Below are 13,037 nucleotides of genomic sequence, written 5' to 3'. Positions count from 1 at the left end.
TGCTGTGTGAAATGAGTTCTGACTGAAAAAAAATACATCGGCGATGACCTACAGCCAATGAGAGAGCAAGATACAGGGCAGCGGGAAGTTCGGGAAGGAGTTATAGACCGCAATATCACAATAACCATTTGCTCATCCATAATCTTTTTTTCTTTTTCACCGTTTTGCTGCAAATCAGTGCACAGACCATTTGTATAGCGAACTTCTTGTGGGCTACCATTTTAATAACATTTCCAGTCTCGTGCGAGAAATCTGATCTCACACATGAGCTTGCGTTATTTCCTTATCAGTCAAAAATGCGTTTGGATGTGAAAGGTAGTTTGGGGACCAGACAGAGTTGTCTGCGATTCTTCCTTTTGTAAAGTCATGCAGGGTGTAACCTCCTGTCGCTGATCCTGTCACAGCATCTATTTGGTGTGCCCATGTATAGTCACTAGAGGGCACACTTCTTAGTTTTCTTTGTTTCTTTGGACTTCAGTTCTCATCACCAATTGCCTTGACTATCAATCCTAATTAAATTTAGCTGTGTCCCATTTACATTGTTAACTAATCCATATAAGCCTTGTTTTCTTTGTCTTTGGTTGTTGGTTTATTGTTCACTGTTACATGTTTTCTGTTGCTTTATTTTGTTGTTTGTTTTTTGGACTCTTCAATAAATGCTGCATTTGGACCTTCTCGTTTTGGAGCATTCCATGACAGAATAAACCAGCCATTAACAGATCCAGTAGCTAGGCTGGGCTTATCGGATTGTGGATCATCGGCATTCGTAGTCTTCCTCCTGCCTCGAAGAAGGAGCGGAAGGCTCAGCTCTGGATGTTGACGGATCTTCGCCAAACGGGGATGAAAGTGGGAGGTTTTGCTCAGACCTTCCGGACTTTGGCGGTAGGACTGGAATTTAATGAGTCCGAGCTCAGCAATACTTTTAATGACTGCCTAGACAATCCCTTGCCTCCTCTGGAAATGGTGGGGCTTAAGACTGTTGACTTTTGGAGTTTCATTGATTTATCTAGGATGTATTGCTGAACGTTGTAATTGGTGGAGCAGCAGCGCTTGTCAAATGCTTCAGGATGCTTAGATGGGGGCAGCGAGCTGGCGCGCTTGTGAAGCTCAGACAGCGCGTAATTCCGACGCCGTTGCCTAGCATCCATCTGGCGAATCTCCGCTCTCTACCCAACAAAACGGACAAACTTCTTCTGCTCTCCTGGAGAAATAAGGATTTTTCAAACTCTGCTGCTCTGTGTTTCACGGAAACCTGGCTGAATGACGACATTCCAGACAGTGCGTTACATCTGCTGGGCTTTCAGCTGTTTAGAGCGGATCGCGACGCAGAATCAACAGGGAAATCGCATGGCGGAGGGACATGCTTTTAGATCAAAATCAAATCATCTTCTGTGTTAAAGAAGATGTGCTGTCCCGATCTAGAAGCACTTTTCATTAACTGTAAGCCGTTTACGCCGATGGAGTTTTGCTCGTTCATTCTCGCGAGTGTTTACATTCCTCCGCAAGCGCACGTGAGCCTGGGTTTACAGAAACTCGCTGATCTGATCATAGAGACTAAGCAACAACAGCCAGACTCTGTTTTAATCATTCTCGGGGACTTTAATAAAGCAAATCTCTCCCGTGAACTGCCAAAATACAGACAGCACATCACAAGTCCCACCAGATACAGTAATATACTGGATCACTGTTACACAGCAATAAAGGATGATCTGGATACAGACTGGATCTGAGTGGCTACGGTGACCTCGGAATAAGAAAGAAACAGACTAATATTAGCGTAGATGCCATTCTTCTAACGATGTAACAAGTACATCAGGTGTTTTGGGAAGTGTTCCCGGTTCTGGTTGACCTAATTAATGCAGCCTAACAATCCTTTAACGGATTTGAATTATAGAAATGTGATAGTGTATTATGTGTAAACCAGGTTAAAGAGATGTGTCTTTAATCTAGATTTAAACTGACAGAGTGTGTCTGCTTCCCGAACAGTGTTAGGTAGATTGTTCCAGAGTTTGGGCGCTAAATAGGAAAACGATCTCCCGCCTGCAGTTGATTTTGATATTCTAGGTATTATCAAATGGACAGAGTTTTGAGATCGCAGCAGACGTGAAGGACTATAATGCGATAAGAGCTCACTCAAATACTGAGGTGCCAAACCATTCAGGGCTTTATAGGTAATTAGCAAGATTTGCAGTGTTGACAGAACCGAGCTAATGTGGTCATACTTCCTGGTTCTAGTAAGAACTCTAACTGCTGCATTTTGTACCAGCTGGAGTTTGTTTATTGAACGTGCAGAGCAACCAACCAATAAAGCATTACAATAATCTAGCCTCCAGGTCATGAATGCATGAATTAATGTTTCTGCATTTGACATTGAGAGCATAGGTCATAATTTAGATATATTTTGAGAAATACTGAAAATATTGCTATAATAACAATCTTACTGAATTTACGTTTAGCATTAGCCAGCACTTTTAAATTTCCAAGATGTCAGGCGCTCTGGCTCCCAGTAAACATTGGACTATGGTGGCTGGTGTCTCTATTTTCACGTTCCGTACAATAGAATCGCCAATAACTAGAGCACTTTCATCAGGTTTCTCAGTGGGTGCATCACGTAGTGGGGAGAACCTGTTTGATGTTCTGATCGGAACAGAAGAGCAGTGTTTTGACCCGCGACTAGGCCGCCTCACAGTCACCCAGCTGCCCTGGAACCGAACAATGTACAGGACTCCCTGAGCTAGTCGCATCCAAAGCAGTATCTACAGCCCTCACATTCTTACTGTCCTCAACTAAAGTTTGGATGCGTGTCTCTAATTCTGAAATCTTCTCTGTCAGCCTAACTATTTCCCTGCATTTATCACATGTGAATCCCTCGTCGCTGACAAAGAGAGATAAACTATACATGTGGCAAACAGTGCAAACAACAACAGCAGGAGAAGAAGCCATTACTCACCGTGACTGAAGAATGATTTGCTTACCACTGTTGTTTGATGAACTCGTGAGAAAAAAACACGGAAAGGCGGTTCATAGAGGAGCAACAATAATGTACAGTATGTGGAAAATAATGTGTTTTTTTAACCTTAAACCGCATAAACACATTGCATTACACCAAATACACAAAATAATGTACTTTTTAGCAACGTCATATGACCCCTTTAACAACTATCCTACCAACTTTTAATAAGCAGCAAATTAGGAGTTTACTGATGCAAAAATCGTTGTTAATAGTTTGTTAATGGTGAGAACTGGACCTTAAAATAAAGTGTGATCCAAAATATTCTACAATGAATGCTTAGTTTAAAATGAATTTAAATAATTACTTTTTTAATGAAGAAGTCTCTTGTACTCACCAAGGCTGTATTTATTTGAACAAATGCAGTAAAAAGAGTACTGTGAAATACTATTACAATTTAAAAGAGATATTTTCTATTGATGCTATAACAAAGCTGAATTTTCAGCATTACTCCAGTCTTCAGTGTCATATCATGCTAATGTGCTGATTTGCTGCTCAAGAATTATTTGAGAATTAATTATAATAAATGTTGAAACAAGTTGAGCTGCTTCTTATTTTGGGGTAAACTGTGACAAACTGCCATTCAAAAATGTGTGGTAATCAAAATTTGAAAATAAATAAATAAATAACAATAAAAATAATACCTTTATTCTGCAAGGACATTAAATTAATCAGAAAATAAATGCTATAAAAAGCTGTTATTATAAATAATTGAGCACAAATAACAGCTGATAATAAGTGAACAATTGATGAAGAATGATTTCTGAAGGATCATGTGAGTAATGGCTGCTGAAAATTCAGCTTTACAGCGATACATAAAAATAAGAAAGCATTTTAAAACATTAAAATAATTCTGATTATTTCGATTATCAAATTATTTCATTATTTTAAATTGTACTAATAATTCCCAATAAATCCTTTTTATTGTATTTGTGACTGAATAAATGCAGCCCTGATGAAATTTTTCAACAAATTTACTGGTAGTGTAACTTCTGAAATAAAGCACAGGTGCAAGGACACACACTCCATTAACACTCATGTTGGCCAGTCATGTAAAACAACCAGTGGTTTGCTGTTCATGTCTATAACTGTAAGTCCATATTAAGTCAGTATGCCAAATTTTGCAAACCCTGAAATTCCTGATCTCACCTGAACTGATGAGGAGGTCCATGATATAAACACCACCAACATAAGATGCAGCATGCAACGCAGTGCGCCACTCTTGGTCCTGCAACAACAAATGACTGTACCTCAAGTTATAATTTCCAAGAAAAATTAGTGTATTCACTCTACAATTTTAATAAAAAGTATTTCATAATTTTAGTTATCAGGTATGTGGATGTATGCTTTCTTACAAAGAAATAAAAGGAGTAAAGGAATTTTTAAGAACCAAAATATTTCTTCAAATAAGACTATTTCTTCAAGACAAAACCCGCGTACCAATTCATTGACTTCTTCATATTGCTCCAACACAAATACCACCATTTCAGCATTCTGGCTAAATACTGCCTGGACAAGGAGTGACTAAAAGAGACAAAGACAGAATCAGGATCAGTAGAATCACACTTTAGAGAAGAAAGTATTCTGGTTCAAAAACATTGCCCTGGCTTTGAGTATCTGAAATATAATGGAAGTCAAAATTTGAACTTTTTGTGGTCCCCCGCCCTAAACCTGTATCTTTTATTCCATACTACTGAAGCCAATGGTATTTTCATCAACTGTTTGGTTACCCATATTCTCCAAAATATCTTCTTTAGTGTTCAGCAGAAGAAAGAAATTCAGGTTTGGAACAACTTGAGGGTGAAAACCAAAATGACAGGTATAACCAGGACCTGGGTAGGCCTATAACTAGTTTTACAATGGCAGTTTTCCTCTGGCTGTGCATAAGGGAAGTATATTAAAACTCTCACTGAAACATACAAGAGAGAGCAAGTCATGTCCTTCCATGCTCCTGACAAAACTAAAGCGAAAAGCATTTCTAGACGCTTACCTGCTCGCTTATCTTTAATGCTCCCATCTCCACAGATTAGTCCGGTCGGAGTTTATTCATTATTCACTAAGGATTCACTAACGTTAGTGCAACTGCGCTGTAATATATTATGAAGCTGCTGGTTTACAGCGCCATCTACTGTACAATAGAAATTATACTATATTATTCAATTATATAATTATACAAATGAGAATTTTTACAATGGTAGCCTATACATTTTCTTATTCTTAGGGTAATCTTGTACCATATTGATATAAAAATACCATTTAAATCAATGTGATAAATGGTTAAGGTCAAAAGTAATCAAATATTAGTCTGATTTTATTACCTTAAATGTAAAATGTAATGGATTACGTTACTGACAACAATTTTTGTCATGTAATTTGGAATCAGTAACTGACTACAGTTTGTAAGTAATCTCCAGACAGATATGTTGACACATATTTATTGTCCAGAGCTTTACTCCTTTTAGCTGTTGTTGTTTCAGCTATAGTCCAATTCCAGATATCTCCCAGAGGTCATCATTAAAGATATCCAGAATGCCTTTTTGATATCGAAAACTAAGATAGCCTATTACTTGTCGTCATTTTACTATTGTAGATGTGTGCATGTCAATTTTTTTCATATAGCACTTTTTACAATAAACAATTTCAGATACAGATGTTATCAGATACTGTTGTTATGTATATAATGCATCAATATGAATACATTTAGCAGTTTCAGGGCTGGGCAATATATGATATATGTTGATATATGAAGAGATGTTGATGATATAAATTATCGGGTAACACTTTGCACCTACATGTCAACAAACTACCATTAGAGTATTAATAGTTGTTTGATTATCTGCTAAAACTTTAATATGATGGTCTCCCAACAGATATTCTACTGACTATAGATCAACTTTACTTTAACCCTAACTCTATCAGTCTACTATGGACATGTAGGTGCAAAGTTACTTATATTCAACAGAATGTGTTAAAGGAACCATCAAAATAAAGATTCACGCCTGACCACTGGCTTTCTTATTAAAGTATATTAATAAAGGTGACTTGACTATTACAATAATAACACAAACTACAAATACAACATGGTCCTCAATGGATACATAAACTCAAACGAATGTTGACAAATCTGGAAGCAATAACCAATGCAATAATGTGTGGGAAGAAAACAAGTGAATACATAAAATGAAAATTAGGTTCAAAATGGTGGTAACCTAATTGGTAAAGATTTAAGGACTAGTAATCTGATCAGATTCATGACCTAAAATAAAATCAAGACACACCACCACTAGATCCAGGAACTCGAGAGGCGCTCTATCTGTGCTTATAATAAATATACTGCAAGTTCTCTCCTAAACTAAAAACTAAGTGCACCCAAGGACATTTAAATATAAAAGTATGCCATTGGAGAGACTCATAGAGATCTCATTTTTAGCTGTAGAAAGTCAGCTTTAAATGATGACAATGAACAGTTTTGATGGTAACGCCATTAATACAGCTGAACATGTCAACAGCTAACCCATAGGGTCAAGTACATATGCAATGCTTTGCCTAACATCACTTAAGTAGATCTCTGTATGTTCAGCGTCCTCAACAAGTAAGAGAATCAGTCTGTTTACTGAAGTTGAACAGGTGAACGCATTGTTTTCCAATAGTAAAGCTGTCATGGTGTGCTCGGCTCATGTTATAACTCGTCATGAGGTATCTTCAGGGCATGGTCACAGAGATCTGTGGAAGGAGTTCAAATAAACTATTACATATGCCAATGTGTAACAGAAAAAAGTATTGGTGATACAGTTCCACGTGTCCTTCTGAATCATTTTTCAATATTGTACGCTTGAAAAGGTGTTGTCAATGTTTTTAACAGGTAAATGCATGTAGCTTGTGACTAGTTCACAAATAGGTTTGAAATGAAAGAATACTGAATCAAATATGTTTACAGCATTACCTGTCCTCTTACTGCAGAGCTTGTCTTTAACGTTGTCCGTCTCATGAGCAAAGAATTCAATAAGTTCATCCTCATGCTGCTCAACGATTGTTTCACACTGTGAAAACACACACATGAAGAAAGACCATTTCTAAAACCCATCAGAAAATTTGGATGTTTTTCAAACAGCAATTCATAAATAGCGTACAATTATTGCATGGAATCAGCAGCGAATTGCATCATAAATGTAAATACCATTAAAGGTTTGACTTTGACTTGAGGTTTGAAAAAAGAAAAAGCATTCTCACAGCAAACTTTAAACTAGAGCTGACTCTGGAGTCAAAGGCCACATCAGAAAGGTCCATGGCAGTGCCATCACGGGATGTATGTCTCACGTATGTCTTCCGATTGGTGGCAGGGTCAACCAGTTCACCGTAATCCTTCATCTTCTCACAAACCTCTTCCATTAGTTCCAGCAGATGACTCTCAGAGCGGGAAAAGGGAACCTGTGCACATTAAAACAAATGCATAAAGATCTGTAAGTTGGTGTCAAAAAAAAAAAAAAGTCATTATGAAACTCAAATATGTCACCTCTCTTACTGACTGACTGCCATCGGGATTAATCCTAAATGCTCCGGTCTGGATCATTTTCTTGGGATCTATTTGTGATATGGCCCAGTCCATTTCATCAACTAATGCCCTGCACGCTAGGGGAATAAAACATGTGCATGATGCAATCCAGAAGCACTCCTTACTCACAAAGCACAACCATTTATTAAAACAGTTTGAAGATGCATTTATGACGGTGTATAACATTCCTGATGTTTCTTTGTCCTGCAATACAACTAACCCGCAATGCCTGTCTGGGTATATACACAGTAAATTATAAAAATATTTGGAAAAGTTTAAATACCTCCACATTTTATGTCTTGACCCTGTCTGGCTCCTTGGACTAACAGTAGGTGCAAAGACATCAATGCACAGACGATAACAATGTAAAAATGTTTTTCCATCCCCACCTACAAAAACAAATAAAACGTAAAGTAAGGTTATTGCAAACAATTTTATTTTAGTGCAGCCTTCGATAGCTGGAATAAAACACAGAATGGCCAGTTAACAGGACTTTCCTTTCACGAAATACAATCAAGCAATAAAATCATGCAATGAGTTAATGCATTCATTATCGAACTGAATCGCATGCATATTTTAAGGCAGAGCGTGAACTTACAAACCTTTTACTTTAAATGCACCGCACACACGCGTTCACGAACTGATGACGTGCACACAGGGATAACTGTAGTTTAGGAGCTGACCTGAGATCTGCCGCGAGCCTTGTTTTCTTCTTGAGATGTGTTGGCTGTCTTTGGTGCATTACCGCCACCAGCTGAACTGGAGTGTGGAGCAGTGAGAGGAAATGCACGTGCGCCCTCTACAAATACCCCTTGATAAATGTGACCCTGGAGCACAAAACAAGTCTTAAGTAGCACAGGTATATTTGTAGCAATAGCCGGAAAAACATTGTATGGGTCAAAATTATTGATTTTTCTTTTATGCCAAAAATCATTAGGACATTAAGTAAAGATCATGTTCCATTTTGTAAATTTCCTACTGTAAATATATCCAAACTTCATTTTTTATTAGTAATATGCATTGCTAAGAACTTCATTTGGACAACTTTAAAGGCGGTTTTCTCAATATTTAGATTTTTCTGCACCCTCAGATTCCAGATTTTCAAAGAGCCTATTGTATCTCGGCCAAAAACAGTGCCCTCCACTAATATTGGCACCCTTGATAAATATAAGCAAAGGCGGCTATGAAAATAAATCTGCATTGTTTATCCTTTTGATCTTTCACTCCAAAAATAAAAAAATTCTAATCTATCGTTGAAGTAAAACAATTGAAAGTGGGGTGAAAATCTCCTGATAATAAATGTTTTTCTCCAATGAATGTTGGCCACAATTATTGGAACCCTAGAAATTCTTATGAGTAAAATATCTCTGGAGTATATTCCCATTCATATTTACATTGTGTAGCACACCGGGATGACTAGGAGCATGAAATTGTCCAGCCATGACTTCCTGTTCCACAGGATTATAAATATGAGGAACAAAGGCCAAATTACCTTAACCATCCATCACAAGGAGTATAACCTAAGAATATAGTTCTGATGTGCAGAACAAGATTGTTGAGCATCACAAAATAGAAAGTGGCTGTAAGAAAAGAGTTAAAGCATTGAAAATCCCCAGTTCCACCATCAGGGTAATAATTAAGAGGTTCCAGTCAACTAAAGATGTAAAAAATCTGCCTGGAAGAGGACTTGTCTATATCATCCTAATGCACGGTGAGGAGGAGAGTTTGAGTGGACAAAGACTCTCCAAGGAACACAGCTGGATAATTGTAGAGATTAGTTGAGTCTTGGGGACAGAAACATATATATATATATATATATACACACATACATACATACACTCACCTAAAGGATTATTAGGAACACCATACTAATACGGTGTTTGACCCCCTTTCGCCTTCAGAACTGCCTTAATTCTACGTGGCATTGATTCAACAAGGTGCTGAAAGCATTCTTTAGAAATGTTGGCCCATATTGATAGGATAGCATCTTGCAGTTGATGGAGATTTGTGGGATGCCCATCCAGGGCACGAAGCTCCCGTTCCACCACATCCCAAAGATGCTCTATTGGGTTGAGATCTGGTGACTGTGGGGGCCATTTTAGTACAGTGAACTCATTGTCATGTTCAAGAAACCAATTTGAAATGATTCGAGCTTTGTGACATGGTGCATTATCCTGCTGGAAGTAGCCATCAGAGGATGGGTACATGGTGGTCATAAAGGGATGGACATGGTCAGAAACAATGCTCAGGTAGGCCGTGGCATTTAAACGATGCCCAATTGGCACGAAGGGGCCTAAAGTGTGCCAAGAAAACATCCCCCACACCATTACACCACCAAGCCTGCACAGTGGTAACAAGGCATGATGGATCCATGTTCTCATTCTGTTTATGCCAAATTCTGACTCTACCATCTGAATGTCTCAACAGAAATCGAGACTCATCAGACCAGGCAACATTTTTCCAGTCTTCAACCGTCCAATTTTGGTGAGCTCGTGTAAATTGTAGCCTCTTTTTCCTATTTGTAGTGGAGATGAGTGGTACCCGGTGGGGTCTTCTGCTGTTGTAGCCCATCCGCCTCAAGGTTGTGCGTGTTGTGGCTTCACAAATGCTTTGCTGCATACCTCGGTTGTAACGAGTGGTTATTTCAGTCAAACTTGATCTTCTATCAGCTTGAATCAGTCGGCCCATTCTCCTCTGACCTCTAGCATCAACAAGGCATTTTCGCCCACAGGACTGCCGCATACTGGATGTTTTTCCCTTTTCACACCATTCTTTGTAAACCCTAGAAATCGCAGATTGTGAAATACTCAGACCGGCCCGTCTGGCACCAACAACCATGCCACGCTCAAAATTGCTTAAATCACCTTTCTTTCCCATTCTGACATTCAGTTTGGAGTTCAGGAGATTGTCTTGACCAGGACCACACCCCTAAATGCATTGAAGCAACTGCCATGTGATTGGTTGATTAGATAATTGCATTAATGAGAAATTGAACGGGTGTTCCTAATAATCCTTTAGGTGAGTGTATATATATATATATATCAATCAAACATCCAATAAAAATAAAACATTCCAGCAAATTCAGTTATCAGACACGACTGGAACTTCAAACGGCACTGACTTCTATGGTCACATGAAACTACAAAAAGAGATTTTTGGCAGCAAACACTCAAGATGAGTTAAGTACAAACAGGGATAAAAAAAAAAAAAACAGTACACCATTTCCACGGTTAAATATACTCATGGATCTTTAATGTTGTGGGCCTGTTTTTCTGCCAGAGGTCCTGAACATCTTGTTTAGACACATGGCATCATGGATTCTATCAAATACCAACAGATAAAAAATCAAAACCTGACTGCCTCTGTTGTAAATCTTATAATGGGCCGTGTTTGGATCTTCCACCAGGACAAAAATCCAAAGCAAACATCAAAATAATCACAAAAATGGGTCACTGAGCACAAAATAAATCTTTAACATTGCTGAACCTGTCCACTGACCTGAATCCTACAGAAAATGAGTGGGGTGAACTGAAGAGAAGAAGTACTAACATGGAGCTGTGAATCTGAAAGATCTAGAAAGATTCTGAATGAAGAAAATGGTCTCTGATCTCTTATCAGGTGTTCTCCAAACTCTTCAGGCATTATAGGAGAAAACTCAGAGCTGTTACCCTGGGAAAAGGACGTTTCAATAATTGGGTGCCAATAATTGTGGCCAACATGAACAAGAGAAAGCCTTTATTTCACAATGAGATTTTTCCCCACTTTCAATTGTTTTGCTTCAATGATAGGTTGGAATTTTGTGATTTTTTTTTATGAAAGATAAAAAGGATAAACAATGCAGATTTATTTTCACAGCTGTCTTTGCTCATATTTACCAAGGGTGCCAATATCAGTGGAGGACACTGTATTGTCCTATCCCAACAAACCATACATCAATGGAAAGCTGATGAAACATTCAGATGATGTATGAATATAAATTTAGAAAAATTGACCCTTATGACTGGTTTTGTGGTCTAGCGTCACAAATATGACCAAAACATACTGTGGAAAAATCTAACCCTTAATTAAAGTAATAGTATTTTTCTCATATGTGTGTGTGCCACAGTTATCGGCAGCCTTAATTTAATGCAACGTCCCTTTGTCAAGATAACAGCTGAGGTTTCTCCTGTAATATTTAACTAGTTTATTCTGTAAACTTATAGCAAGGATATCTGACAGCACTTCTCCATAGTCAAGTCAAGTCAAGTCACTATTATTTGTATAGCACAACAATGCAAATTGTGTCAGAGCAGCTTTATATCGGCTTGATATAAAGCTGGGTGGCTTTATATCAGCTTTACCGTATTTAGACGGGGAAATAGTTTGTCGAAATAGTGTCATTCTCCTCTGGCCAGACAAAATCAGCCGTTTAAATCTAGGCTACAGCAGAATCAGATTGTGCAAAGGACTCATCTGGTTCCTGTGGTCTTGTCCCGATGGCCGTCTTGGAGACAGGGTCTTCACTGGGGATCAGTCTCTGGGGCTCATCTAGGTATCCTGGTCTCTGCTGACATTCAGGGCTGTAGAGGTAATCTCTAGGTGCTGATCCACCATCTGATCTGGATACGGACCGGATCAGGGTGGCTGCAGTGACCATCTTATCTGATCCATGCACAATCAATCTCTGTCTGCTACCAAGTGTCCCAGACAAAGGTGCCCACTTCTGACTAGCGTCAAAAAGAATGAACAAACGATTGTCTTTAAAACATATTGCTGTTATAGAGAAAGTGGAATTTGAGAGAAATCACCATCAGGTGCAAAATGCTGACAGACATGGTTTGTGACAAGCTGTTCTGACAAAATTTGACCTTGACAAAAAGGCTTGTGTTGGAAGGCAGGGTTTGGCCATAGACTAATATAAAAACAATTGGCATAGGATTCTGGTTCTGGTTGTATGATATAGCCACAACAAAACACTTACATGAGTAGTGCATCCAAAAATGAAAATTCTGTCATTTGTCAGCATGTTGTTCTAAACCTTAACAAGACTTTGGTTAACCTTTGAAACACAAATTAAGAGCAGCCCAAAGATGGGGAGGGACACATTATGTCTGATGTTTTCTGATGTCTGATGTTTTCACCAGAAGGTCCAGTTATGACATTTTTATAAAACATTATGAGGTCAAAAAAATTGTTTTAATTAGCTACATAGACTGCACAAATGAATCGTTCACAACAAGGTCTACAACATGCTTGTATTAAATATGTAAGGTGAATTTTCATTTTATTCTTGGTTTGTGTGTATAAAAATATTGCAAAATATTGAGCTTAACAACTAGTTTAGCCTACTGAGGACTGCATCTTGCACGTGTAAAATAGCGCACCCTATCATTTTCTGTGGGTTTCTCTTGATGAAGTTAAGCAATACAACAATAACTGTGTGAGCAAATAAATGAATGAAAGGCAGGTATCTATAAATTCGATTCAGACTGTTCT

The 13,037-nt window shown here is 38.2% G+C and overlaps 1 protein-coding gene across 2 annotated transcripts; it reads right to left on the bottom strand.

Moving 5' to 3' along the window:
- Window positions 1-6,016: 6,016 nt before the first annotated feature.
- Window positions 6,017-8,281, bottom strand: LOC306855203 (protein canopy homolog 2-like). Of its 2 annotated transcripts, none has more exons than XM_079393693.1 (6): window positions 8,246-8,281; window positions 7,846-7,951; window positions 7,524-7,639; window positions 7,241-7,438; window positions 6,954-7,050; window positions 6,017-6,733 (listed from the first exon to the last, which is right to left on the bottom strand). In XM_079393693.1, exons 2-6 carry the CDS (start codon window positions 7,943-7,945, stop codon window positions 6,690-6,692), a joined length of 555 nt encoding a protein of 184 aa, XP_079249819.1. In that variant the 5' UTR covers window positions 7,946-7,951; window positions 8,246-8,281; the 3' UTR covers window positions 6,017-6,689. The 2 variants fall into 2 exon arrangements, with proteins under 2 accessions (XP_079249819.1, XP_079249820.1); XM_079393694.1 differs by having other exon boundaries at window positions 6,031-6,733; window positions 8,165-8,254.
- Between the last annotated feature and the right edge of the window lie 4,756 nt (window positions 8,282-13,037).

The sequence above is a fragment of the Barbus barbus genome (assembly GCF_936440315.1).
Source record: "Barbus barbus genome assembly, chromosome: 35".
NCBI lineage: Eukaryota > Metazoa > Chordata > Actinopteri > Cypriniformes > Cyprinidae > Barbus > Barbus barbus.
The sequence above is the reverse complement of the archived record's forward strand: the minus strand, read 5'-3'. Positions and strand labels throughout refer to the sequence as shown.